This window comes from Oryzias melastigma, linkage group LG22 (genome assembly GCF_002922805.2).
Source record: "Oryzias melastigma strain HK-1 linkage group LG22, ASM292280v2, whole genome shotgun sequence".
NCBI classification, from domain to species: Eukaryota; Metazoa; Chordata; class Actinopteri; order Beloniformes; family Adrianichthyidae; genus Oryzias; species Oryzias melastigma.
Genome location: NC_050533.1, coordinates 9,104,185 through 9,131,942, shown reverse-complemented (window position 1 = coordinate 9,131,942; position 27,758 = coordinate 9,104,185). Strand labels below are relative to the sequence as shown.

At 36.9% G+C, this 27,758-nt stretch overlaps 2 protein-coding genes across 10 annotated transcripts in view; both read right to left on the bottom strand.

Annotated features, from left to right (window-relative positions):
- pcnt (pericentrin) overlaps nt 1-16,131 on the bottom strand; it is a 34,808-nt gene extending 18,677 nt beyond the window's left edge. For 6 of the 8 annotated variants that reach the window (XM_036210018.1, XM_024277620.2, XM_036210017.1 and 3 more), the window contains exons 1-32: nt 15,923-16,131; nt 14,270-14,299; nt 11,906-12,067; nt 11,415-11,555; nt 10,739-10,888; nt 9,767-10,650; nt 9,323-9,673; nt 7,822-8,200; nt 7,283-7,699; nt 6,997-7,212; nt 6,817-6,912; nt 6,575-6,718; nt 6,237-6,378; nt 6,065-6,144; nt 5,712-5,985; nt 5,476-5,576; nt 5,246-5,357; nt 4,896-5,022; nt 4,613-4,732; nt 4,453-4,522; nt 4,227-4,331; nt 4,036-4,147; nt 3,892-3,944; nt 3,685-3,819; nt 3,405-3,591; nt 3,172-3,316; nt 2,639-3,092; nt 2,361-2,558; nt 2,190-2,261; nt 1,762-1,866; nt 1,471-1,623; nt 708-854 (exon numbers count right to left, since the gene is read on the bottom strand). In XM_036210018.1, coding sequence (XP_036065911.1) covers nt 708-854; nt 1,471-1,623; nt 1,762-1,866; nt 2,190-2,261; nt 2,361-2,558; nt 2,639-3,092; nt 3,172-3,316; nt 3,405-3,591; nt 3,685-3,819; nt 3,892-3,944; nt 4,036-4,147; nt 4,227-4,331; nt 4,453-4,522; nt 4,613-4,732; nt 4,896-5,022; nt 5,246-5,357; nt 5,476-5,576; nt 5,712-5,985; nt 6,065-6,144; nt 6,237-6,378; nt 6,575-6,718; nt 6,817-6,912; nt 6,997-7,212; nt 7,283-7,699; nt 7,822-8,200; nt 9,323-9,673; nt 9,767-10,650; nt 10,739-10,888; nt 11,415-11,555; nt 11,906-12,067; nt 14,270-14,299; nt 15,923-15,970 — 5,910 coding nt within the window. In that variant the 5' untranslated portion in view covers nt 15,971-16,131. The remainder of the gene's footprint in view (nt 1-707; nt 855-1,470; nt 1,624-1,761; nt 1,867-2,189; nt 2,262-2,360; nt 2,559-2,638; nt 3,093-3,171; nt 3,317-3,404; nt 3,592-3,684; nt 3,820-3,891; nt 3,945-4,035; nt 4,148-4,226; nt 4,332-4,452; nt 4,523-4,612; nt 4,733-4,895; nt 5,023-5,245; nt 5,358-5,475; nt 5,577-5,711; nt 5,986-6,064; nt 6,145-6,236; nt 6,379-6,574; nt 6,719-6,816; nt 6,913-6,996; nt 7,213-7,282; nt 7,700-7,821; nt 8,201-9,322; nt 9,674-9,766; nt 10,651-10,738; nt 10,889-11,414; nt 11,556-11,905; nt 12,068-14,269; nt 14,300-15,922) is intronic. The other 2 variants (XM_036210020.1, XM_036210022.1) reach the window with 1 other exon arrangement.
- A 1,110-nt stretch (nt 16,132-17,241) lies between these two features.
- On the bottom strand, nt 17,242-25,675 carry atg9a (ATG9 autophagy related 9 homolog A (S. cerevisiae)). 2 transcript variants are annotated; one of them, XM_024273549.2, is made up of 20 exons: nt 25,462-25,675; nt 25,126-25,185; nt 24,037-24,182; nt 23,915-23,958; nt 23,752-23,816; nt 23,430-23,579; nt 22,648-22,789; nt 22,411-22,551; nt 22,211-22,331; nt 21,951-22,126; nt 21,736-21,858; nt 21,455-21,642; nt 20,824-20,977; nt 20,379-20,558; nt 20,092-20,304; nt 19,791-20,011; nt 19,592-19,709; nt 19,260-19,512; nt 18,488-18,633; nt 17,242-18,410 (listed from the first exon to the last, which is right to left on the bottom strand). In XM_024273549.2, exons 3-20 carry the CDS (start codon nt 24,137-24,139, stop codon nt 18,402-18,404), a joined length of 2,547 nt encoding a protein of 848 aa, XP_024129317.1. In that variant the 5' UTR covers nt 24,140-24,182; nt 25,126-25,185; nt 25,462-25,675; the 3' UTR covers nt 17,242-18,401. The 2 variants fall into 2 exon arrangements, with proteins under 2 accessions (XP_024129317.1, XP_036065916.1); XM_036210023.1 differs by having other exon boundaries at nt 25,126-25,182.
- Between the last annotated feature and the right edge of the window lie 2,083 nt (nt 25,676-27,758).

Genomic DNA, 27,758 nt, shown 5'->3' with positions numbered 1-27,758 from the left:
AAATACAAATGTTAGACTTCTACATTATTGACCGCCTCAAAAACAACAAAAAAAAGCACAAAATCAGTACAAAATTGAAAAAGATTAAACATATTTTTAACAAAACAACTAGATATTTTAGATGTCTCAGTTTACAAAAACCACAACAAATCAAACATTTTAAACCAGTAGATTAATACAAATAAAGAAAAAAGTGCACTAAAAATAAGGGCTTACAACAAAGATGGTTGTTAATGAACAACGTTTACTGTTCTGCATATAACTTCTAATTTTAGAAAATATGGAAAAATGCTAAAATTATGTAAAGTACCCCAAAGAGTTATAGAAAAAAGGAAAATACCACCAAAGGAAATAGTGGAAATGAATAAGTGAACTAAATAACAAAAAGTGAAACAACCAGTTAGAATACTATTTGCATTTAATCTAATTAGTAGATGAGAATTAAAACGTATGGTTGACTTGGTTTTGCAGACATAGTATCTTAGTAATTTTTTGTCCACAGAAGTTAAACAAACTTCAAAATTATGATAGGTTTATTGTGTTTTTGTTGTTGTTTTTTTTTAATTAAAAAAGTATAATGTAAAGTATAATATTTTATATTTGGCTTTACAACCCTTTTCTTTAATCTGTAAAACCTAAAATAAAAAATCTGCTGTAATTGTAAAACAAAAAGGGAATGTTGTGATGTGTTGTTGTGTATCCCGTACCTGGGCGACCACAGCGTCAAGTTGCTGCAGCTGAACAGTGAGCTGGCTCATTTTGTTTGTGTAGCTCTGTTCCTTTTCCTGTTGATCAGATGCGAAGCTCCGCCTTAAGTCTTCAAGCTCCACCTCCTTCTGCGCTTCAAATTCCGTCTTCAAAAAAAAAAAAAAAATTAGAGCTGAGGTTGATGATGAAATAATAGATTGTAAAAAAATATATATTTTTTAAATAGAAATAGATGTTAACTAAACATGTTTCTCATACCCAACTGACAAATCAAATGTTCAAATGCTGAATGTCTATTAAAAAAAGCCTCCAGCTTTAAAATCTTCTGCATCAAAGGATAAAAAGCTTAGATCCATCCCATTTAGCCACTGTTCAGATGCAGCAGCACAAACCACAATCACACAGATTTAGAACAGAGGCATACTGACGTAAACACTTCTAGATGTATGACAGCGGGATTATGGGAAACTGGGTTTGAATGAAGCAGAAGTGGGACAGAATCCAAGATAGAGAACCATCACTAGGAGGGAACTGGTACAGCTGGAGCTTAAGCAGAGCAGTGGCACTCGCACAGCGCACATAATCCACTGCTATTACATAATGATTCAGCCTGAATTACAAGTATATACTGCTATGCAAATAATCTGAAAAATAATCTTAAACTCGTGAGTTTTTACTTGTTTATCTTTTTGCAAACTTGATTGTTAGGTTAAAAAACAATTAGAAATTGAATTTGTAAAGCAATCATTTTATCTCTTTTACCATCAGCTGATTAATCTTGTCCTGCAGCTTCTCTTCTGATCTGACTTTGAGGAGCTCCACCTCTTCCAGGTAATGCTGCCGTTGCCTTGACGACGACTCTTCAAGCTCCCGGCGAGCAGCCTCCAGTTCTCGTGCAGATGTCCCTCTCAGCTCCTACAGCGAAAAAATGTGCTTTTTAAATGATGCAGTCAGACCACGATTCAAAAGTTTAGTCGTTGTTGGTAGCGCAAAAATCCAAAACAAACAAATCTTATAAAAGAAGATGTGGATGGCAATTTAAACATAACAAACCTGAAGTTGGAGATTAAACTGTTGGGTTAGCTGGTCTTTTTCAGAAGTGTAAGTATTTGTCAGATCCTCCAGGGCAGCATTGTGGTGCTGTTCAAGATCAAAAACCTTTTGAAAAATGGGACAAGAAACGGGGGAGAAAAAAAAAAAAAAAAATCATATATCTGGTTTACTAGAAGAAGCACAATTAAAAGAGTACGAGTGAATCATTACTGACGGAAGCATTGATAAAATTTTCAGAATTCACTTTAGATTCTAGCATTGCATCCAATATGACTTCTGTCTTGTCATTTCATTAAATTCAGCAAATTAAATTTTAAGTAATTTACCCCCTTGATGCAAATATGTATCGAACAACTTCTTCTCTAAATTTAACTTAATTTAGCAAAATGTGGCCTAAAAATATAATTAGATAGCAACTTATTTTGTACCTGCTTCTTGAGTGCTTCCAAAGCCTTGCAGTGTTCAGCATCCAAGGCCTCTTTCTGAGAAGCCAGCTCATTCTGTGAAAACAAGTCGACAAAAATTCAGGGACAAAACATTAAAAGAATGCTGCTACTTCCATAATTATCTATTGATTGCTCGCCCTTCTCTTTTCTCACCTTCTGAACGAAGCTGAGCTCTGCTGCCATGGCTTTAAACTTTTCCATGTGAACTTGAGCCAGCTCCTTCCGCAGTTCTTCTCTGACGGACATCTGTTCTGTCGTAAATTGCTCCAAAATATTTTTGTGTTCTGCATCCTTGAAAATAAGCTCTTGCTTATGCTTCTCCTGGAGTTGAACGATATCATTTCGAAGTGCCTAAAATATATTCAGTATATTAGCTAAGAAAAAACTCAAACTAGAAAACCAATCAAAAGCTGTTAAGACCTCTTCCTTACTTGCACTTCCTTCAAGTAAGTGGCTTCCAAAGTGTCCATATTACCCAGCATCCTCTTTTCTAGTTCGTCCATCTCTTCTTGATGTTTGCGAGACAATTCTGCTTCTAATGCTTCCAACTGCACCTGATTGGTCTCCTGAAAAACGGCCTCCAGGCGTTCAAGGTCTTCCTTTCGTTTGGAATGGAGTGCTGCCTCCAAGGCAACCAGCTCTGCGTGGTGCTTAGATTCAAGCTCAGTGACTACAGCTGCTAGCTGGCTTTTGTGACTGGCAGCAAGTGAATTTAGTTGTGAATGATGTTTGGCATTTAGTGCATCCATCTCTTGAGAGTGATCGTTCAGTTGCATCATTCTCTCCTGCTCCCACTCTGCTTTGCACTCGTTTTTAAGTTCTGCAAAAGACGATTCGTATTTTTGGACCAGTTGCTGCTCCAGTGCTGCTTTTTCCTCCTGAAACCTAAACAACGAAGAAACAAAAAGGTAAAGTCAGTGTCTCAAATACATCTCTATGGCCTTGGATCCCTTTTAGATCTCACCTCTGCTGGGCTTGGTGCAATCTCTCCTCACTCTGCTTCTGAAGTTGAATGGTGAGCTCTTTGATTTCTGCAGACATGTAGTTCTTTGCCTTTTCCGGTTCGGTGTCATACTGAGTCTCCGGTTTCATCACAGGGGAATGTGGGACTTCAAGACAAAACAAACAAGAAAAAAAAAAAAATATGATTTGACAAGTGAACAACAATAAATGTTTTCCTTCCAAAAATGTTCTTACTCTCGTTGTCCAAAATCGCCTGAAAAGACTTCTCCTTCTCTCGATGGAGATTTTTTGTTGGAGACTTCTCACTTTCCTTTTCAGAGTTTAATGGAGACACTTCACTTTTGGGCTTTTCCTGAAGCTCTTTTATTTTCTCTTCCAGATGCTTTCTTTCTTGATTCAGAGCTTTCTCGAGATGGTCGAGCTATTTAAACAAGAGTAAACATGTTACAAACATTGATTTCCATGTATAATACAACATCTGTACATTTATTTGATCCAAATGACATTCTGTTGCCTTTTGTGAATTCTGCTCCATCTCTTCATCACGCTGCTTGCTTAGGTTCTCTAGTCTTTTCTCCAGAATGTGGATGATTTGCATCTTTGCGTGCAGCTCCTCAGTTAGACACCACATCCTTTGTTCTATTTCAGCCTAAAAAAAGAAATAATAAATGAACAAATGCAGTGTATGTATTTGACTAACAAACAAACAAAAAGTTCTCACCTCAGCTTGCCTTGCCGCCTCCAAGTGGACTATAGTAAGTTGCTCCTGTAAGTCTATGACAGAATTTTTTTAACATTTATTTATTCAATTTTCTGAAAGTAATCACTATTTTAAGATAAGACTGTATGTGTTTGTGTATAGAACCTTGTAAATGAACGTCAGAAGGTTTGGCTTCAAGTTGCTCTACTTCCAGGGCATACATCATCTTTAGTTCCTGAAGTTCTTTATGATGATCCTCAGTGATGTCTGAGCGCATCTGTTCAAGTGACAGTTCATACACATTAAGCAAAAATGGTAAAGAATTAGCTTTATAATAACTTAAGCTTCAGTCTGACCTGCTGGAGTTCTTCTTTAAAAGAGTAAGCCATAGAAGACTTCATATTAGAAAGCTCCAGGGCGTGTTTCTCCTCCAACTCAAGCTTCAAAGTATTGAGTATTCCCTGCATAAAACAAAGCAACATGATGTTTTAGATCCCAAATGACCAGAAAAATATGTCAACTAACCTGGTTTTAATTCTAAATCACGTACGACAGACAGCAGGTTACATGAACATTTCTTACCTGCTGTTCCTCAAATTTAGCAGCATCAGGGACATGTTTTTTCTCTACAACTTGAACCTGAGATAAAGTACTGAAATACACACCAAAAATGAAGAGAAATTAGACAGTGAAATAAGATTACAGCAGAAAATGTATCTAATATATACAGCAAGTTTTATACCCATCTTCTGACGTTAAAACGACCGACTCCTCCAAGGCACTTTCTACAAGCCGCATCTGTAGCAGAGCTATTTCCTCTTTGTAACTTTCTTCTGATGCATGCAAACGCTTCTCAAAATACCTGAAAAATTAACAACATGCATTAATTTATAAATAGAAAAACAGTGAATCAAATGACCAACTTAAAGTTAATCACATTAATCTTCAGATATAGGTGAGATAAGATTAAATAATTGAATTTTCTTGTAGTTTTTTTGTATGAGCTCATTCTTGTGCAACAATACCTCCTCAGGTTTTCCAGCTCAGCTTCATTCTGCTCCTTAATTTCCTGCTTTTGTTCATTAAATTCTGTCTTCAGGCGTTCAATGTCATCAACATGAGAGGAGCGAGCCAACAGCTGCTCCTTGAGCTCTGCAAGACAACAAATTGGGCAGACAAAATATATACAACTATTAATTGAAATGTACAAAATGCATATAAAGAGTTTGATGTCTTTATTTTCATTTTTTGTATATTAAAAATAATCAGTCTTTTGCTCAAAAACAGGCATATTTTATTCTCTAAATCTCATAGGTGAAATGTCACCAAGGCAACAAAGCTATAACCAAGGCAGATGTCCCGCTTGTGCACGGACCTCCAAGCTCTCGTCGACTGGCCCTCATGCTCTCCAGCTGGGTCCACAGCTGACCCACTTCTTCTTCTGAGTTTTGCTTGACCAAGGCTTTCTCCTCTTCCAGCCGAACAACCTGGTCGACAAAGAGGTAGATCAATATTTTATGTTTTTTGAAAACAACTCAATTTATTTGCAAAGAAATGTAAATTTTACACATAAAAAAAACTGCAGAGTTTACACACTTTACTGACCTCTTGTTGCAGTGATCGCTCTTTTTCTTCATAGCGGAGGGCTTGTTGATCCTTCTCCTGGAGCTCTGTTTTGTGCTGGCACACCAAGTTCTCCAAGGAATCTAATAAGTATGAAAAATTGTTTAAAAAAATAATCATTGAGAGCCAAAAGCAGTTGCTTGCTTTTGGTCATTTAATGGAGATTTTAGCATGTTGACTTTACTATATTTGACACAGAGAAATAGAAAAATAATGACCTCGTTCTTTCAGAACTTGCTTTAGTTCTTCCTCTAGTTTATGAACCTGTTCCTTGCTGAAGGTCTGAAGTTCCTCCATTCTAGCCTGTGCCTCCTGCAGCTCTGCCTGAACCTGGCTCAAAGCTGCTTTGGCTTCAGATAAAGCTTTAGTGGTCTGTGTGAGAGAGCTCTGTGTGCTGGTCAGTTCAGCCTGAGTGCAGGTGAGAGTGTTTTTTATGTCAGAGAAAGACATCTGGAAATTCTTTGCCTCCGTCTCCAACTGAGCCTTAAGAGCCTAAAAACGGAAGCAAATCCTGTAAATTAAAAGCAAAATAAGGAGAAAAGGCAACAAATAAAATTTCTTGAAGTTTGACCTGCATCTCTTTGGAATGCTTTTCCTCCAATGATGCTCTCTCCTCAGCAACACGGACCTCCCACTGGTCTATTAAAGCATCTGAGCATAAACACAAAAAAATGCTCACCGGGTGCTAAAATACCATCAAAAATTGTTAATAGCCGACAGACACCAATGTCTTCTGCACTCACCCATCTTTTGTTGGTGCAGAAGACGCTCCTCCTGTTCCTGACTCTCTTTGGTATGGTCCACTTCCAATTTAACATTCGTCGTGTTCACATCCAGTGAGGTCAGGCTCAGACGCAAGGCTTCGAGATCCAAGGTCTTTTGGACCTAAATACAATAAGACAGTTTTGACAGCTTTTCCGTGAAGTTTCAATGAAACACTGAGCAATAGAACAGACTTAGATTAATAGAAATAATAATGCTAATTGACTATTATTGAAGTAATTGTTCTTCAATAATAAGAAAAATAAAAAAAAACCTACAACTATTCAACATGAAGAAGCTGAGCCTGTAAGTGACATACTTGTATCTGCTGCAGCTCAGCCTGGTGAGCAGCTTCCATGCTTTCCCTCAGCTCCAAGGACACTTCAGCCCTGAGTAGATTCAGCTCCTCTTTGTGCTTAGCAGTGAGTTCTGATATGACTCTTTCATGTTCACGCTCAGTAACCTACAAAGAAAATTAATGAGCACTTAAAAAAAAAAAAACAAAAAAACAAAAACTTGGAAAAAATGTGCAAACTGCAACAAAAATGCAAGAACGGATACCTGTTTGATTAGACTAATTTGTCGCTTTTGTTCCTCCTCCATCTTGGCTTGAAGCTTTGTTAACTCCGTCTCCATTTGGGTGTTTAACTTAGAAATCTATACATTTGTGAAGGAAAAATATAAAGGTAAATTAAAGGGAAAATAATACAGGATCATTCAAGTCTTTTTTTTAAATTTTGCCTCTTGTTGATGTTTCTCCGTTAGGTCCTTTATCTGTTCCTGGTGAGAAGAGCTGAGTTTTTGGGTGGCCTCCTGCACAGCGAGGACCTGCTTCTCCAGAAGAGCCTTCACCTCATTTTCCTTCTCCTTCACCTGCTCCCTCAGCAGACTGGTCTCATCAAGGAGTTGTTCCTTCTCCTGTTTCTCCATCTCCCATTTCTCTCTCTCATCAGCCAACTTTTTTGGTGAATCATGCAAGTTATTAACAGCATTTAGCATAAAAGATACAAGGTATAACTTTACTCACCTCAACATCCTTTGCTTTTAATATGCTCTCAAACTGCTCAAGCTCCTCCTCTAAGACTTGCTCCATCTTTTTTATCTGTTCCTCCATCTGCTGCTCCTTTGCCTTGGCCTCCTCCCTCTGTTGCACAGATTGAGTTTGGGCTTCCTCCAAACTTGTGAGGTTTTGTTGCAGACATAAGATTTGAGCTTCCAGCTCGCTTTTGACTTTTTCGGCCCATTGCAAAGAGTCGTGGTTGCTAAGCAATTCTTTCTGCAATTTCTCCACCTCTTTTTGTACATTTACGACCTGAGCGCGGGTCGTTTCAAGTTCTTTTAATACACCCTCAAGCTCGACAGTCTTTTGAGTCAACAGTGCTGATGTGGTTTCATATTCAGCTTTTGTTTTCTCCAGTTCTGAAGTGAGGTAGTCACTGTGCTCCTTGGGGAAAAAAAACAATTAGGACAAATTGAATCATTTTTGCCAAATTAAAGTTTATATAAAAAAGATCAAGTATTTTTATTTACTTTTCAAACAAAACCCACTAATTCCTATGTTCTTACCTGCAAAGTTTGGATCTTAAAGTCATCTCCACACTTCTGGCTCTCTTCAGTTGAGTCTGCCGTTAAATTTGTTTGCTCCTCTTGATCATTTTCAAAAACCAGAACAGATTTGTTCTCATTTTCTGTTACCTCATTAACTAATGTATTATCATCTGCTTCTACAAAGGTGAGCAGGAACGTCTCAGAAGAGCTCTCAGCTTCTTCTACAATCATCACTGCTGAACCATCTTCTTCCTCCCTTCTTTCTATTAGGGTGCCAGTTTCCATTCGACGATCTTCCATATAGGTTTTCATCTCTTCCTCGATATCTCTTCTCTTCTGTTTCTCTTCTTCAAGCTCCCAGAGAGCATGTCTGAGCTCTTCTGTTACTTGGGCCCACCTGGATAGAATTGAATAATTATTTAGTTAGTTAGAGCAAATAATGGATATTTTTCATTATTTATTTAAAAGAAAATATCTTCAAGAGGCCAGGCCAAACAAGATCATTGTCATATTGTTAGAACAATAAATAAACTCACATTGAACATTTTATCAAATATAAAATACTTATTTTTCATAAGATTTACGCTTTTATTAATGCTTCGTTTTATAGATCACTATCATCCAAGAGTAAAGATTGCATGTATTTTTTCTTACCCTATTGCAAAATAGAACACAAAAGAATTACTTCTACATTTTCAAATTCACTCGTCTGAACATTTGTGCATTCAGCCAATTTCTTAAAAAATAAAGAAAATTTGGAAATTCAGTTCTCAAATTTAACATTCGTTTAGTTTTTTTTTTTTTTTAATTTTTGACAGCAACATGATTCTTCTATTTTTTTGATCAATAACTGGCTCAAACGTGACAAAAATTAAACACAATCAACACTAGTTTTTTTTTTTTTTTAGCGGCTGGGTGGCTCAGTGGGCTAGGTGAAGGGCTGGCACTCAGGAGCCCTGGGTTCGATTCCAGGGTTGTCCACTGATCCCCACCCAGTTTGGGTCCTTAGGCAAGACCCTTGACGCTGATGCCTAACTGGGTCCCTGTGCCCCTCATGTACAGGGTTGCGTCAGGAAGGGCATCCGGCGTAAAAAAAACTCTGCCAAATCACTGATGCGAAACAGTGGGTGCTGTTACGCTGTGGCGACCCCGAAAGGGATAAGCCGAAAGTGAACTACAACACTAGTATTTCTTTCCTCATTTCTCCCTGGCCCGCAGAGCAGCAGCTGACTGTAAACAGAATGTGGACTACATTCAATGGATTCATAATTATTTATATTTCAGTACGACTAGAATCATGCAGTCAACTGTAATAAATCTGATGATAAAATTAGAAAAATCTGTTTTTTATGTGGTCCTAAAAAATGTTAGTTCAGTTGATGTTTCTAACTGTGTTGCCTCATGAGAATAAAAATAAACAAATGCATCACAAGTTAATTGGATTTTAAATTATACACATTATGCAAGTAGAGATTATATAAGACAAACAATAACATACAAACAACAGCTTACTACACACCTGCTCCTTGCTTCCTCCAGCTCTTCAGCACTCTGGAGGACTTCCTCCTTTAAGACATCCAGCTCCCGCTCCTTCAGAGCGAGCTCCTCCTGCAGCTCCAAACACTGCTGATTCAGCAAGTCCTTCTCCAAGTCTGTCTTCTCAAACTGCTGCTGGGACATCTGACTCAAGTCCAGCTCACCGGAGCTGAAGTTCTGATGCCATTTCGAGAGAGACTGAGGAGTGGAATCACCAGCTTCATTGATATTGTGTTGGAACGAGATGTTTTGAAAGTGCTCGTGTTCTTCAGAGGGATGGTTGGAAATGGACAACAGAGGCTGGTCTTGAAGTGCATCGCTGTTGAGCTCAAAACTGTGAATCAAAGCCGAAAACAAGTAGTTAATTTAATTAAAATGCAATGTAATCTATAAAACAGAGTTAAAATGTACAGATTTTGTTCTTTACCTGTAGTCTGCAGAAATGTCCAGCTGACTGCACTGTTCAAAGCTCTCATTAACTGCAGACGATTGAGAGAATCCCAGAGGTGCTGAAGCCAGGTATCGCTCCATGAGAATATCTCCTTGTATTGAGGCATCTATGCTGTCCTGATCAGGTCCTCTTTCCACATTGGCTTCCTCAACAGAAGTCTTCTCAGAATCAATACTAACATTTTTGGGACTTTGATGGTTTTCAGAAGCTTTTAGTTCTTTGATTTCATCATCTCTTTGCTGAAGTTCTTGTTCTCTTTGCTCCAAAATCTGCCGGATAAGCTCAATCTCCTTTCTGTGCTCCTCCTTTAGCCTCTTTATCTCTTCTTCTTGTCTCTGTCTTTCATCCTCCACGTTCTGCAGGTAAAGGCCAGAGCTTTCTCCATTTTCTTCCTTATGAAGCCTGAGCCTCAATTCATGTATCTCTCTGTCTTTCTCTTCTTTGTATTGCTGGATCACAAGGCACTGTGTTTGTACTTGGCTTAACTGAGTCTGAAGATTTTGTAGCGTTGCCTCATTTTCTCTTCGTTCCACCTCTCTTCCTTGTTTTTCTTTCTCCAGTAATGACAGCACGTGGCGTTTTTTCTCCATCTCCTCCGCTAGTTCTGAACTGATGCGTTGGTTCTTCTTTTTTTCTTCCTCCAGCTCAAACCTCAACTTGTGCAGTATAGTGTTAATCTCACCATCACTGTCAAGATTAAAGCTTTCAGTAACAGCGTGAGAATCAGGACATTCTTTTGCCAGCTCCTCAACTAAGTTGTTTTTGAGATCTTGTGAAGGTAGTGAATGATGATGATGCTGATGAACATTCAAGACTTCAGCTCCTGACTGAACTTTGATACGCTGAAATTCAACACTCGTCTGGACGCAAAACAAAACGAAAAACATCAGAGTAAGTTAAATAGACACAATCAAATGCCAAAGTTCTGCCATTAGGAAAAACTGTTACCTGCTGGAGTTGTTTCTGCAGAGCTCGAATCTGATCTGCAAGAGAGTGGGCCTCCAGCTGTACCAGGTCTCTACTTGCCAGAGCATCTTGGAGGTTGGAGCTGAGTTTGGCAATGATCTCATTACGCTTCTCAACAGCCAACTGCAACTGCTAAAGATGCAAAGATGGAGGTGTAAAATAGATCAAGTTAAAAAAAAAAAAAAAAAGTCTAATCATCGAAGGGACTGAGCAACAGTGGCTGTAGAGGAGCAAACAAAGGACAGCAGGCTATAGCGTTTACACAACTGTGTTTTTGCCATAGAGGCAACCAGTGAGCCATAAAACACACATCATCAAAAAGATAGCAATACATGCAAATTATACAATATATTTCTTTCAAAATCATAATTAAAAAATAGCTCCAGGAGAACCAGCTGTCATTTCTGAAACAGTATGCCGAGTTGATAAATCAACTCACTCATTAAGTTAATTGTTGAACATTATGAAGCAATTATCATTAGAAGCCTAATTTAAAAAAAGTCTAAAACCTAATAAAGGACAAGGAGAAAATTAAAACAATGTTCCCACTTTTAGACTAGTATGACACATTCTCTCACTTGAATCTAAATTTAATGGAATGGTGCAACATTATAGATAAAAACACTGTACATTTTAGTAAAAGAAAAAAAAAAGATACCTTGAGCTGTTCTTTGCCAGTCAGTGCAGCTAGCTCTTCCTCTCCCAAAACTTCCACAGGAGATGGGCAACGCTCTGGAGTGGGAGGCTGTTTACTTGACTCATCACCCTGAACATCTGAATCATCTACCTTTAAGGCCTCCTGGAGAAATAAACCCAAATATGAATTAACTCTTATTTTAATCATGTCCGTCATTTGAGCATTGGCATCCTGCAACTTATATTTCTGATTTACTAAAGTTGGTGAACCTTTGTAACTAAAAGAAAGAAACTACAAGCAGCTTCAGTTAATCATCATGCCCATGTTGCTATGACAACATGCCCAACAGACAGTATAATGGTTAGTGACCTAGTTCTCCGTTATGTTTATCAAGAGGAACAGGCAACCAACACAAAAAAATAATCTAACAGAATTGAACTACAACATAAAGTGAAGCGATTTTCCAAAACATTAGTAACGAAAACACAAATAATAATCTGGTGTGCACCTACCTTGTGATTGGTTTCTGTGGCACTTCCTGATGGAGGAGTTGGCTCTACGTGACAGTCTTGCGTTGGGCTGTCATTCTTCGGGTCAGCCTGACTCTTCCTCTTCTGCGTCTTTTTCGCCTCCCCCGCGTTGCTTTTCGCCCGCTTCTGTCTGAAGCTAGCAAGCTGCGCAGGAAGGACAGCGAGAGGTAGATGGACACGTAGGTCAGGACGACTGAGCACCAAACTACGAGCATGATGGCGCTCAGGTGTCAGGGAGCAAAGGTTTGGCTTAGCCAGTTAAGATGTCAAGCAACAAAAACAAAACACTTCCTGTAACATATACAAAGGTTGATATATTTTTAAAAGTTCAAAAAGAACAAAATATTAGAGGCATATACATTGTTGTATTAGTTAATAGAGTGTGAAAAAAGGCAGCACAGCAAGAAGAAATTCCTAATTAAACCCAAAATAGACAACACCATAATTTGCAGATATGCATTTCATAATGAGGTGAAGATTTCCTATGAGCACAGCAGCCCCAGTTTTTAATAACCCAGAATGAACAACGTCAGCAAAACAGAAATGGAAAAAGATGTAAAATTCCCCAGAAAACTAGGCGCAAATCTGCCAGCATTCATTTTTGAGAAAAAAAAAAGTCAATTCCAAGTAATGCCTGGTACTTTTTAGATAATCTTGAAGTCTTTCACAAAAATATCCTAATGTGAACATGGGAAGTTGCTCCACAGAAAAAATACAATCCAGAATAAAGCAGAGTAAAATAGTCTGAAATCCAGAGCAGAGTCAATCCACTTCTCTGGTGAAGACCGCTTGTTGTATTGCATCTCTCTTCTGGTTTGTCTCCTCTATAAGCAGCTCAAAACAGATTACAGCAGTTCTCATTGTGAAAAAAGACACTTGATCATTTTCTAACAGTGATTAACTTCTTTTCTTCTTTTTCTCAGTAAGCACACCAGTACGTTAATCCAAAAATGTAGCTCTGTGACGGCTCCAGATGCAGTTCTTGCAGAGAGCTGGCACCAAAACCGTCTTCTCTCACTCATATCCTAAAATTCACAGCTGAAGCAAATGGACAGAGCTGAGAAATCTACAAACTGTGTTGAAGCATATGTCTAGACTAAGAACAGAGGGTGGAGACAGAGAGAAGCATTCATACAGAGGAGGAGACAAACCTCTGTCTAATAAAAACAGCACCGGATCAGTAATTTAATTCAATTTGAGAAAACATGGCTTTCTTTTATTACTTTATTAAATTACCCAAACATCAATCTTGAAAGACCTCATTAGCGTGCAACATTTGTTTCTGGTAGAATGCATTGCCTGATTCAATGTTCAGAGAGCACAATTATTTTTGAATAATTAGTATTCTCTAAATTACAAGAAAATACACCAACTACTGTATATTTGTTTCCATCTTGCCATCATACTGGCCGCTGTAGAATATCAAATTGTAGAGAGACATCTGCCTGATAAGCTGTGTGTAGCCCAAGGCCATTTCCACACCGCTGACATTCAGAGTTTACTCCAGTGGAATCAAATGTAACCAGGCATCTTAATGCTGCTTCCATGCTCACAAGAACCCAAGACAGAGTGTTTCTGGGTTTATTAGGTCACATTTCCGGTCTATGTTTGAATAATCTTCACAGATTAGTGACGCCTAAAACAAAGCAGAACAACAGATTTCGAAAAAACAAGCAGGAGGCAACCGTCAGGTCCACATTACCATAGCAACATTACTTGCCAGGCCAGAGCGCAATATTTTATGAAATCTCATGAGCCCAGTGCACCATCTAATGGCTCGAAACCAAAACTACAGTGCACACATTTCAGTGACACAGCAGTTACTCCTTAAAATGACAGGTTTCCATTCAGCTAATATTGCCGACAATGTGAATAGATATTTTTGGTAAACTGACGTGTCAGAAGTGATGGATTTCTCTTTTCAAGCTCATCATTTTCTAAAAGAATAATGCAGAGAGAAAATAAATAAATAAGCAATTTTACAATCATTATAAGTAGTCCCATCTCAATACCCATTTTATCTGAATAATTATCTGCTTCTTAATTATTATAAAACAGTTGTTGTGAAACTTAAGCAAAATAGATATTAATGTTTCATTAACTGACCAGACATGACATTGTGACTTTGTGAGACTAGCCTAAAGTTTCTATTTGGGCAATTTTAAAATATTTTTCAAAAAATTAAAGTGAATAGCAATTCAGATTGAAGGTATTGAGATAGGTCTTCATTCCCCCAAAAATGATTCAAGGAAGAAAAACCCAAGGGCAGAAAACATAAAGACCAACTCAGTTTTGTCACATTGCAACTGTAAATCCCTCTACCAAACACACATGTTCAATACTTACTGACTGGCTTTGTTGCACAATAGAAGAATTCTGGTTTACAAAAAACACACAAAAATAAACAAGCAATGCTTCTGTGAATGGATTTAAAATTGTATATAATAAACTAAAGTAGTACACTGAAATAAATTACACATTTAATAGGATAGATGTTTAAGGCTAGGTTAAACAAATGTATTTGAGCTGTATGTATATGTTAGAATTCTTATTAAAATCAATATAGAAATATGATTGGGATTTCTTTATTGTTTGTCAATTTTAAAAGTGTATTTTGCCCAAAATAAAAATGCAAACACCAAATGAAAATGTTCACAAACCAATTAATATACTTCTACTCCATTATTACTAAAAACACCATAACTCTATCAAGGTGATTTACTGTTTTTAGTAAGGTTTTCTTTAAGTCTATTTTCCATTTGACTGTGAAGGCATGTTAGGAGCGTCATCACCTTCTCAGGCATAAATTACAGATGTATGGTCCAGGGGTCTGCAACCTTTTATGCCAAAAGAGCCACAGAAACTGAACCAGTTTCTTAAAAAAACAAAACCCAAATATAAATCATTTATGTTTTTGTGGTCATTAAATTGATCAAATATAGCTTTTAAAAACAACAAAACTTCAACAGTGGTTTATTTTTCTAATGTAAAAATTTAACTTGATTACTTTTGACAGCAGCACAGCAGCTCCTTTCAAAATAAAATACATTCTGTTACATCCTGCCACAGCATATTTACTTGAACTAAAAATGGAAGAAAGTCAAACATGACAAATTTCATCATTTCTCCTTCTACTCATTTTACTATCAAAAATAAACATGAAAACATTGGTGTAGAATCAAATTGAAAAGAAAAACATTATACCTGTATATCTATTTGCATTAAGGATGCACATTTACTTTAAGAACTTTGCATCTGAACAGCAACAAGACACTATTATGCAACATAAAAAAATATAGGCTTGAAACTTATTCTAATAATAAATAACTGTCAAAAGATTACATACTTTTTTCCATCATTTTTGCTAAGTTACCTGACATGTTAAAAACCTAAACAGAAATGGCAACACGTATTTAACTAAAAGAAATAAAGTAAAACTACAATTCTCCAAATATTACATGTATTAATTCAATTTGTTAGCATCTGCCTTCAAAGCCAAAGAGCCACAACGAAGAAATAAGAGCAGCATGAGGTCCTGAAGACTCAGGTTGCAGACCCCTGGTACGTTACATTAAAGACTTCCGCAAAATATACCTCCGCTTTTGCAAATATATATATTACAACAAAAAAAAATTCGGGTGAAGTTTACAAAAAAAAATAATAATAATAATCAAGAAACGCGGAACTGTTCCGTTTTAGCTCCAAAGGTGTTTCGATTAGTATTAGGAAGCAAACTACATATTGTATGCAAAAACATTAACACACGACTTCTCCTCATAGGAAAACATTCGATTTACTAGCCAAATACCTCACAAAAAATATTAATAATAATTTCCCCAAGAGGAAATTGCCAAGCAAAAAACTGCAACACCAGACTGCAAATACGTTATTAGGAACGTACAATAACCAATGAAAACGAATAACTTTGTAGTAAATAAATGTGAATAATATGCTAACCGTTAGCACTAATGTGTTAGCTTGTGTTCAATGTTCACAAACCTTGGCTCGCCCCGCTTCTAACTTCCTTTGCCGTTCATCTTCATCCATGACTTGTTTTTACACGATAATATTTCCAGTTAGGACATTGTTCACGGTAAAATAAAATAAAAAGTTATAGCGCACATCCAAATAACTTGTCGTAATGTTTTTCAGCCTATTAGCGACACAACTGTCAATAGATGAGATTCAATATGGCCGCCAAGACGGTTCAACTCCGCCCTTATGGGGTTTGTTTGGGCGTAGGAACCAATCAAATTGTAACCTATTTTGATTTAAGCCAATGAAATCAGACTTTACTAGGACAACAGAAACTCATAGTGTTATGCACCAATCAGAAGTAGAGCACTACCAACCAATGAGTATAGTCCATTAAGCCGCCGGATTTTAACAGACGACTGATTTAGCCTAGCAATTCTGTTACCACACTCTTTCATATTTAGGGGGCTATAAACTTTGGTTTTATATGTTTAAATGTGTAAAATAACACATTAATAACAATAATAATAGTTTCCACTATGTGGGATCAATAAAGTTTATTCTAGAATACAGTAAAATGTCAAATAATACCACTTTGGGGTTGTTTATAGTGAGGAATGAATGTTATAATACACCCAAAAGCTTAAAAAGTGATTTAGCCTGGTATAGACCTTTTAAAGAAACAATAGTTTTGCTGCCAAGGATTTTCTTTTTATTTTGATAGTTTAGATGAGATTTACAAGGTTTGACTTTTCATTCATACCTTTTCTAGGGGGAATCAGGCTTGACATCTTATATCAAAATGCAAAACATTAGGTCTAAGTTGTAATGTGCTTCTTCCTAATAGTTTTTTATATGTAGGTCATCAATCCAAAAGGTATTAGATACATCATTGTCTAAAATGAAAGATAAAAAAAACCCTGAAAGTAATTATGGTTTAGTATGCAAACATAAATGCATGGAACGCTTGTTTCTTAACTGATTTTAAAACTTCTTTACAGCTGCAAAAATATTTGCAAAGATGGCTCTCTAATTAAAGCCTTTTTTTAATTGCTTAAAAAAATATGATCCTCAAAATTGAAATTTGTGAATGCATGAACTAATTGAGGTCAGGTCAATACATTTTAATCTAAATTTGTCCTTTTTTATTCACATCCCACACCAATATATTGGGATTTTTAGTTCAAAAGTGAATTAACAAGCACAAAATTTAATAATAAATATCTTAAAGGTGTTTTTAAAAAACTATTCTTGGATACTGAATGATAATCAATGGATTATCATTCCATTGATCAACATCCCTTCTAGTTTGATGGCAAAAAATAATTGAAACAAGAAAAAAAAATAGTTGCAGTGCATTTAATAGATGAATTGTACAAAATGGTATTATACAGGATTTATAAAACAATAATAACAAAACAAAAATAATCAGTGCATCCCTATCCTTTACATCCCTTTACAAGAGTGCACAAACATTTCCCTATTTCTGTCCCGGTTTACTTTACTCACAGCTGTCAGGTATCATGGCACTCCTTTTTTAAGGTTGAAATAACTTAAAAATATGTATTTGAAAATATACAATGTAAAGTCGCATCCTCTTGATTTACAAATAATTAAAGTGCTTAATTCTTCAATAACCTCCATTAATGTAAATTTGCTTAAATAAAAATAAAAGCTGACGTGGTGTACAAGAGGTGAAAAGTGAGGTGGCCCTTTCAATGAGAAGACATTCATGCACTTGGAATTGCAGTTGCTTTAGAGGCAAAATCTTCAAAATTACATGCTTAAAAATACCTCTAAACAAAACCCGATAAAAGTCATTTGAAAAGGAATAAATGTTAAGCGTCAATAATTTCATGTCTGTTAAAAATAAAATTCTCTGACCATAGGATACAGAATGTAGGCTAACAGATGAGGGAATCTTATTAGATCAATGATTTGCTATTTCATTGATATTAAAAAAAAACATTTTTGAAAGTTATCTTTTATATAAGGATCCATCTGCACCATTGGATTTGGAGCAAAATGAATCAATTAAGAATATTTACTAGTCCAGCAACAATTTCAAAGGTCATTTAAATTTAATACCAGTAAATATCCAAAAATGTTTGAAAAAAAAGAAAGTACAGAGCACATATTGTAAAATAAACAGTCCCTATTTAGATTGAGAACATTTTTATACAAGATGATAAAAAAGACACGTTTTGAGTACCATCAATTCTAGAAGCTCCATGATTTCTGTTTAAGTTATTTGTTAAAATGTTTTTTTCTGCCACCTTAATTGCTGTAATAAATTGAGCTGATATGAAAATGGATATCATTACATGGGCTAACTGCATTTTCAAATCCGGCAAAATCTTTTCCAGATGGCTACCCCACTTGAGTTTTTGAAGGATTGCAGACAATCCCCCCTGCACATGTCTGTCTGTCAGAAAAAAATGTCAGTTCTGGAAACATTTGGAATAGAGTGTGGATGATTAACGGAGTGCCCCAAACGGCTGGATTACGTAACCTGAAATGAGAAGAAGAGAACAAAAGCATTTATAGATATCCTTGTTTATATATATCTAATGCATCAAGGGTGTTAACCTTGTGGATGTGAGGAGGCATTTCATCCTCAGAACTCTCCTCAGGTACAGACTCGTGGTGTCTTGGTGCTGCTTGACCATCCTCTGCCCACCCACCCATAGGCACACGAGCCACCCTTACTGCCCTTCCTGCAGCGCTTAAATGATCTAAAAACAGTTACAAAGAACAAAAAGATGAAGAAATACCACCTAAATACTAAACAGTAAATTAAAAACAAAAAAAAAGTTTAAAATCAAAATGTTTTTTTTAAGTTGCACCAGTATAACTTTTGAAGTAGTACGAAGAAGGAAGACAATTCCCTCTTTGTAATTTTTTAACTTTTCTTAAAATAAATAAACTGTGAGATGAAACACAAAAGGAAATCCTTTTTTTTTGCCTTTTTTGTCCTTCATACTTATTACAACCAACATTAAAATGAATTTAATCAATGAGAGATCCTACAGTCTGAGGGGATACAGCAATTTTAAACAGCCTCGGAAGGGTTTTTGTGTGTTTTTGTGTTTCTGTGTGGGGCAAAACATGGAATTATCTGTGTAATGGACACAGGCAGTCAAAATATTCACTTTTTCAAAACACCTTATAAAAAATGGTTTGGTCAATGTACAGTGGGGATGTGGGATGGTGAAGTGTTTTGCTAGAAATTATTATAATCATTTTTTGTTATTGTTGTTGTTTAGGCTCTGTTGTTAATCACTTTCCTTTATCTTCAGTTTTTTCATTTGCATGTTGGCTGTAAATCCATAAAAATGAAAAGTTTTCAAAATGTAAATACCTGTGGCAGGTCCACTGTGGCGCCGCTGACTCTGTGATTTTTCCTCTTCTTGGCCCTTAGAATTACTGCTGCTAGCTGAAGTGGCATTTGGGCTGGAGACCACAGTGGGGAAAGTGTGCGAGCGCGGGAAAGTCTTAGACTGAGGATTGTGGTCGCTTCTTACTTCGTCTGGGATGCTGTCGCTGCTTTCGTCGCTCTCGCGTCTGTGCCACGTGTGGCGGGACAGCTCACCCCGAGACTGTTGTTTGTGGAGCTTCAGGGAGCAAAGCACAACAAGGTGTTAATATGATTAATCAAATGTGTGAAATATCCATAAACGGCAGGAGATTTACCTCGTGTATGTAAAGTGCGTGGATGCTCATCTCAGTAGAGGCGTACTCTGATAAAACCATGCTAGTAAGCTGGCCCTCCCATGCACTGCTCCCAGAGCTTACAGTGCGAGCATCAGTTCTGAGGAAAGCAGAGGAAAAATTTGAAGGAAACTGGCCAAAGAGAATGCCTAAAAGAAGCCAAATTAGGAGATTTGCTCACCCGGAACCACTCATTGCTTTGGCTGTGAAGCCACTAGCTCTTTGTGCCATACTCAGACTGCCTCTCAAATGAAGACTGCTGCTGACTGGAGAAAGGGAGCGCAAGGCAGATGCTCCATCACTTAAGCCAGCTGCTGCATTGATCAAAGAGCTGTCGCGACCAAAATGAACTGAGGCCAGAGTGGAGGGCCCTGCTAAGAGGTTTGCTACGAGGCTCCTTGGCTAGAACATTCAGAAAAGGAGAGTATTATATCTCTGAAAGGTTAAAACGAACATGTTTGAATACTAGTCTTTCTCCGTACTTCAGACTCTGACAGGGAGAGCGGATGTGTTTCAGAGGGAGCCCCTGCAGCCTCTCTGTGAACTCGCTCTTTCAGCTGGCTAATGAAGTGTGTGGTCTCCTGAGGAGGCTGCCAGTGTGGGTTGGTGATGGCAAAGTGCATCAGCGATAACTCTGTTTTTCCATCCTCTGCCTGTTGGTAGATAGAAGCCTCTGTCTTTCCCTCTGACATCCACTAATGAACGAAAACAAAACACCAATTAATCTTCACAAAAATAATCGAGTTCCATCTGAGAGATAGTCCCTCACCGCAGGATGTCCATGCTGCCGGATGTCCATCTGAGCGAAGGAGCAAGTGTCTCCGACTCCGACAACTTCTACAGTGAAGTTCCTGAAGAAATCAATGATCTCCAGGGATTTCCTCCTCAGGGAGAAGATGAGGATGATGGGAGTCACCACAGGACTTAGCAGCTCTTCTAAAATAAACACCTGCAACCAAATGAAACAACAAATAAAAACTAAAACAAAAAATATTTCTCAGAAAAAACATCCTAAAATGAACTACTGTGTAACAGTTCATCTAGCTCAAATGACTCCCCTTTATCTTGCTTTTAATTGATAAAATAATAATGTCCCTCTATTAAAAAAGCTCATTAATGACTGAAAACAGGCCTTTTATGAAAGCTGTGATATTCGGACACAGGATTCAGATGCTTTATAGTCAATTTTGTTTGTTAATATTTGCATAACTTACTGCCTTGTACTGGAAGAGCTGTGAGAACTGGTCTCGTGTCTCATATCTGTGCGCGTTGCCCTGCCAGTGGTCGGGCATATAGTGAATATGAGCCAGGATGACCCGCAGCAGCTGCTCTGGACAGAACACCATGTGCTTATCTGGGATAAAAGACCTGCAGGGAAACAGGGAGGTACACACCTATAACCACATTGATTCAACTTGATTTAACTGTTAAAACTATTGATTTGTGTGTGTTTTCAGATATTGAAAATTTAAGTTTCACATAAAACACCCCAAAATTAAATTTGTATTTGTGACTTTAGATTTTTCATTAGCTGAAAAATACATTTGCTTTATGTAAAACTTTCAAAAGATTTTAAAAATTAGTTGTTTTTTTTCTAATTGACTAACAAATTAGGAACATTTTTTTAATAGAATAAACCAAAATTAGATAAATATATCCATAAAACTACTACTTCTGGTAAATTAAATTACTCAAATCTTATCAAAGGGAATCTCAACACAAAGCAGATTTCTCTGGTTAAATTATATTATTTAGATATTTAACCGTGACTAAATATGGGTGTAATGCAAAATTAACTATAGAACAGCTTTAGCTTTAAAAAAAAAAAAACAGTATCATCATTACCTACAAATGGTGATACAGACGCCAAGCAGAGTAATGGACGACAGAACATGCTCTACTGCAAGAACATCCTCATCGTAGATTGTCAGAGCAATGAGAACAGCCAGAAGAGACCCAGCAAAAAACGCAACATTTTTGGCCACAACTGTCAGCAGCGGGGAAAGAAAACAATTCATGTACTTGGATGAAGCCTGAAAAAAAGAGGAACACAAAATTAACAGAATATAATCAACTTCATAAGCAATAACAACACATTCAGACTTTTTTTGCAAGTCTGCACTGACCTTGTAGCCTTTACTAAGGCGTGACATGAGCTCGTGGTCCAGCTCGTTAAAATGACGCAAGTAACACCGTCCATAAAGGGACCAACACCTTGCCCCGAGAGAACCGGGCTCTCGCTTGATCACCTACACACATAAGCAAACAGAAATGCTTAGAATATTCACCTGCTAAATAAATACAAAAGTCACATATTTTTTTGTGGGTGGGAACGGTGTACCTCAGTGTAGCTGAAGAAAGCATAAAGAATTTGCCAAACCAAAATGACTGGACACAGAAGCAGATTGGCAATTCCAATCCACAGAATCCGGGACGCCAGCCTGTCAGCGAGCTCAAGCCTGTTTCCTCCTCTCTTATATTCTGACTTTAAACTCCACTCGTTCTCAAATAGTGAGCCTAAAGAGAAAAAACAGCATAAATAGAGTAAAAATGACCAGATATGGAGAAATGAGCCATAAACCAAATAAGTCACAAACAAACCTGGCCCCCAAAAGAAGATGAGCTCAAAGTTGTATTTGAGACCCCGAGTGAAAAACACAACTTCTCCAAGGACAGGAAGTCGAAACCGTACAGGCAGAAGGGATTTATTCACCATGGCAACCTGAAGAACCACATGAATAAAAGTTTATCCCTGAAAACAAACACAAGTCCCATTAAGATTCCACCAGAAGTGCACACACCATGTAGTTTTTAAAGCGGAGGATGCGATGATAAATGTCAAGCTCCGTCAGTTCCTTCTTGTGAATGCAGATCTGGTGCTCCTTCTGGATCTCTATGATCCTGGCCTGAACTTCCTGCCATGTTGCATAGGGAAGCTCTGACTGAAGCACAAAAACACAAAAACTGTTAAAAGTTTGGCTTTTTAACATGTCGACACAGCAAATGGTGGGGAATATCTCAACATTTGTCCGTCTCACCATTGACATCTTGAGGGCGTTTTTGTAAAAGGATCGGATCTCCCAGTAACAGCAAACGTTGTAGAGGAATTTGACCAGGCGATGGAGCCAAAACACCCCGGAGATGATCAGGACAAAGATGACAAATCCATTATCTCGAATACTGACGGAAAAAAGATGGACTTTAATTTTCTTAGACAAATGTGAAAATTAACAAATTAGTTCATCTTTTAAAATATATATGTAAAATATATGTTCAGTTTAATAAATACAGGAAATGATCAAACTGATGGTATAAGATAAAGCTTAAAAACAAAAAGAACCGCTGTAAAAGTACCACATATTTGTAACCTGATGTCTAATGAGTAGACTGTGGTACGTTTTATGATCCAGTTTGGCTAATGTTCTTAAGATGATTTGAATACAAAAGATGCTTGAAAAAAAACAGTAAAAAATCAATTATGTTTTTTGGATATAGAATATTTATACTGAGAAATGATCTGTGGTGCTCAGATTATGAGTGGTTCAGAGAACATGGAAAAACTAAATTAATATAAAACTGGGTGCTGCAGAGATTAGTCAGTGACCACATTAATTTAGTCTTTTGCTAAGAAAAATGCACAAAAAAATGACTCTTCCAATATCAAGAGCTTGACAGAAAATTATACAAATATGGGTGGAAAATGGTTATGAGATTCTATTAGCTAATCAAAATCATAGTTAGATTGGTGATGTAAGTTGGTATCTAGAGTTGAGTGATTTTAGGCACGAGAGTTATGATGCATAAAAAGTGTTAAACTCACCGTTTACTGCAAACATCCATAGGAATCAATGCGTCCGGCAAAGTGACTTTGGAAGAATCAGTGTGGTTTACAAACTTGTTGGCAAAGAGGACGTCATAATCCACACAGTTGGCAAGGAACACGGTGAAGCAGACCACAAACAGCAACTGACTGCACAAAAAGAGAAGTATGGGGGTAAATAAAGGGGATGTGGTGGAGAGATTAAAGATGAATGAAAAAAAAATGGTTTCAAATAAGTAAGATGAGCTACTGACACCATAATGTGAAAAAAATTAGAGTGTGGGAAAAGAAAAACATTGGTAAAGATGGACGGGATACGTACACCAACTCAAAGAGCTCTCCCAACAGCATGCAGGTAAATCCATTTTTCTGATGCAGGTTATAGACGTAGCATGAATTAAGGAAAAGTCTAAACAAGGTTGGAAATCAACAAAAAAGAGCATTTCAATTTCTTAAGAAAAAAAAACAATTAAGCACAAGGATATTCTCTGGAAAAACAGATCCAGGTTCTCGATATGGTGCCACTGAGCTGCAACGGATTAATTTTTTAATTAGTACATCATGAAGGCGAGTCTCAGTTTCTACGATTTGTTTAGAGGTGTCATACATTTGGCTCCTTCTGCGACATGCATCAGCAGGTTCTCCTCTCCGGGAGGAGAGTCGCTGTAGGACGCCTCCAGACGCTGGTACTCCGTATCAAAGTGCGCCATGGCGACAGCAGCTTCAGTCTCACAAAGCAGCCACTGCTACAAACTGTCAAAAAAAAAAATAAAGATTCAAACATCAGCAAAAAAAGAATTAATCCTAGAAATATTACATATTGTTTTTCATCTTTTGACTGACTGTGAAAGTATTCCCAGTGGTCTTTTATTTACGATTATGATGTTTTTGTCGTTTCTGCAGAACGGTAGTAGATCATTAATTATGAGCGGGATTGTTGGTAGGAAGTAAGTCAGCTCTCATTTCCCATCATCTTTTTGTTTAAAGCTATCTTACAGCTCCTCGCACCTCCAATCTAACAAATGCCGAGCAATATCGGAGCCATCCAGGAGCAAAGTTATGAGCTAGATGTGGTTGTTTACAAAGGGAGACATCAGAATGGAGCAGAGCAGAGAGCTTATGGCTTGCTGTTGTAGATTCTACATCACATCTACAAATGTATTCCTAAAAAAAATGTTTCGTCTGCTCCTGATTCACAACAGTGTGAATAAATAAATACTCAGAAAAGAAATTTTAGGCTTAGTTTTCCTCATATATTTTCTCCATCAGGAGAAAAATGCCAAAAGAATATGTTAAAAACACCAAAACCATGATTTTCATAAGAGTGCTATTGTTTTTAAATTATTTTACGTAGCTAATTAGTCATTACAAATATTTTCTCTTTCTTAAATGGGTTAGCAGTAAATTAAAATGTGCCAAATCTTCATGTTTTACCGTCCCGGTTTTTAATAAACATGAAACTTTAACCAAAAATGGTATCTACTTAAACTTTGTTATGACATTAACACAAGAAATGTTTTTCTGAGGATATTTAAAAAGAACTAAGAAGCCCTGTAGATAAATTGTTTCCATTGACTCAACTGTTGTTTTCTTTTTGTCATACATTCAGTCTTTTTTAGGTCAAAATAGGAACCAAAGACTGGAAAACAAGAATCTATGATTCATATATGCAGGGGAATATATATAAATGACTTACATCCTTATCAGAGCAGTGCAACCCATCCTGCTATTGGAGGGAGTGGGGCCACATTTCCTGCTACATGAAAATAAAAATGATTAAAAACTCAAAACAGAACATCAAAACGTGCTTGGCTACCTCGTCCGATACAGTGATAGGATGTGGACTGAGGTCGCATTATTTCTTCACAGAAATAAAAACTGAAAGCTAACACGTTCTAAATACAGAATTATCTACATTCTAATAACCTAATTTGCAAATTATTTTCATCTGTGACTCAGCAAAAACACGAAAATAACACAGAATTGGCTGAAATCGTATTGTTGTTGTCGTGTTTTGACAGCGCAGGCCTACCTGGCTTTCCCCAAATTACCACCTTTGTGGTCCCGCAGCATGAAGCTCGAACCGACCGGTTCCTCTGCTCCCCCTGGGTCAATCTGGATTCAAAGGTCCCGGAGATTTCTATAAATAATTTGGTCCTATTTTCGATTTCTCCGACTTCCCCGCTGAACTCGAACACTCGCCAGTTTCATTTTCGAAACAGCAAACACTGATGCCTGTCAGGTTTGAAGGACAGGTACTCCGTCCAATCAGAAAGAGAGAGTTCAGGAGTGAAGAAATACTAACCAATCAAATTTGGATAAAGGCGGGGACTTAGAGCCGCGTTTTGTCTCAATGACACATCCTGTGTGTGTCTACCGCCATCATGTGGTAGGTTGACAATAATACAAATATTTTAGTCAAATTGTCTCACACTATAATTGAGTTAACATATATTTACTTCAATAAAAGTAAAACAAATACTGCAAAAATAGTAAAAATGTAACCAACAAATAATAAAAACTTAGAGCACGATGAAGCTGGTGTGATTCAATAATTTCTTGTATAAATCTTTATCAACTAAATAAATAAGTAGAAAAAAATAATTGGAGAGTTACAATCAATCAGGTTAATCAATTTATATACCTACAATCCAACCAGATCAATCTGCTTGAGGCAAGTTGTTCATCATATAGATCTATACCATTAAAAAAAATCAAAATTACATAAACCAATAATACATATTGGAAAATACCATTTGGATTTAGAAATAGTAGGTTTATTTTACTACATCGTAAAAACAACCAAGTGCTTTCACATCGAACTACCAACTTGATGGCAGCAAAAAATTATCAAACCATCATTACAGTACAGTCCAATGTGTGGAAACACTTTGAATTTTGCATCTGACCATACAGAGTGGTATAACATTTTAATACTTTCCGTAAACTGTATTTCTCGTGCACATTGCAAAGATGATTGTTTGCAATCTTCAGTCAATACTGGCCTTGATGAATATTCATGTGATTATTGAGCTTTACGAATGGTATAGCTCACTGTACAGTCACATTGGTCATTCTTTTAACATCAAAACCGTCATGTGTGAGAATAAAACTTGGTGAAATATTTTCAAAAAAATCAAAGTTGTCTCACTTATTTTTTAATAGGGAAATAATTTATTAAAACCTTGCATTTTTTATTAGAGCAAGATGTTTAAATTGCTGATGTGTGTAAAAATACAGTCTACTGCATGTAATCCAGTTATTATATTAATCAGGATAATTTAATCTGTTGTGGCGAGGATTAAGCTCCACTTAAATAATCAAGAGGAAAACAACCCCCGCCCCCTTTATAAACATCAAATTCACATACAGTATAGGTTGAAACCGAGCAGTGATTGTCTAAAATCCTCACAAATAAAGAAAAGGCTTTTATTTTGTAAATTTAATTATTAATTAATAGTATTTTGGCAAAATAAAACGTTGTTTTCTGCCTAAATAAATATGAACATTGTAATTTTATATTTTTTTGATCATAGGAGATAAATAATTAGATCAATTTTAATCTCCTTTGTGTGTATCTGAAAGCATGCATGTTCTGCTGAAGGCAGCGGCCGGCTGATTAAATTACCCCAACAGCCTGTTGGGAATTACAAGGTTTTACTGACAGCTAAACAGGCTGCTGTGCAAACCCATGGGGGGTGCAGGGAATGCATGGGTGGGGAAGTTCTGTGGGGGATTTCTGTGATGGAGGGGCAGAAAAAGAATCCGGATGAGGTCATTTCTCCAGAGTGATTTAATTCGATTCCTGTTCATGCACTCATGTAAACCCGACTTAGCAGGTATGAAATCTCCACTTCTCCATCTCCAGTTCCCAGATCTACAAATGATGCTGGTTTCCCTCTCCTTGTTTAATGGCATTGTTTTTTTTTAATTGAATATTGTTTTTTTAAAAAAAAAAAAAAAAAGAATGAAATATAGCATTATCGTGCAGCCTATTTTAATGTAAAATCACTCCATAGATTGAATTGCTGACATACTCCAAAATCAATATATTTTAATTACTTGCTGAAAGCTTTTAGCTGATCCCGAACGACTTCCTGGGAGTTATGACAAGAGGTCATAAAGAAAATTGTTTTCTCTAATTTACAGCTCTTTGCAGGGTCCTTGTATTTGGTTTTATAATTCTTTCTCACGTCGTTTTTATAGTTTTATCGCAGCAAGAGAGACTATTGCTTCAGGTGGTTCTGTTAAACTGGACCAAGTGAGTGTGACGATATCCATTGAAATGTCTGTTTTCCGGTTCCAATCAAGTCAATTCAGTTGCCATTT

Bases quoted from the DNA above. Each gene is read 5' to 3' on its own strand.
- atg9a (XM_024273549.2), bottom strand. From the start codon at position 24,139: ATGGCGCACTTTGATACGGAGTACCAGCGTCTGGAGGCGTCCTACAGC. The intron at 20,305-20,378 runs GTGAGGGACTAT...TTCGTTCATTAG, and splicing joins GGCAGCATGGACATCCTGCG to TGGATGTCAGAGGGAAAGAC. The intron at 19,710-19,790 runs GTGAGCAAATCT...TGCTTTCCTCAG, and splicing joins AAAGCAATGAGTGGTTCCGG to AACTGATGCTCGCACTGTAA.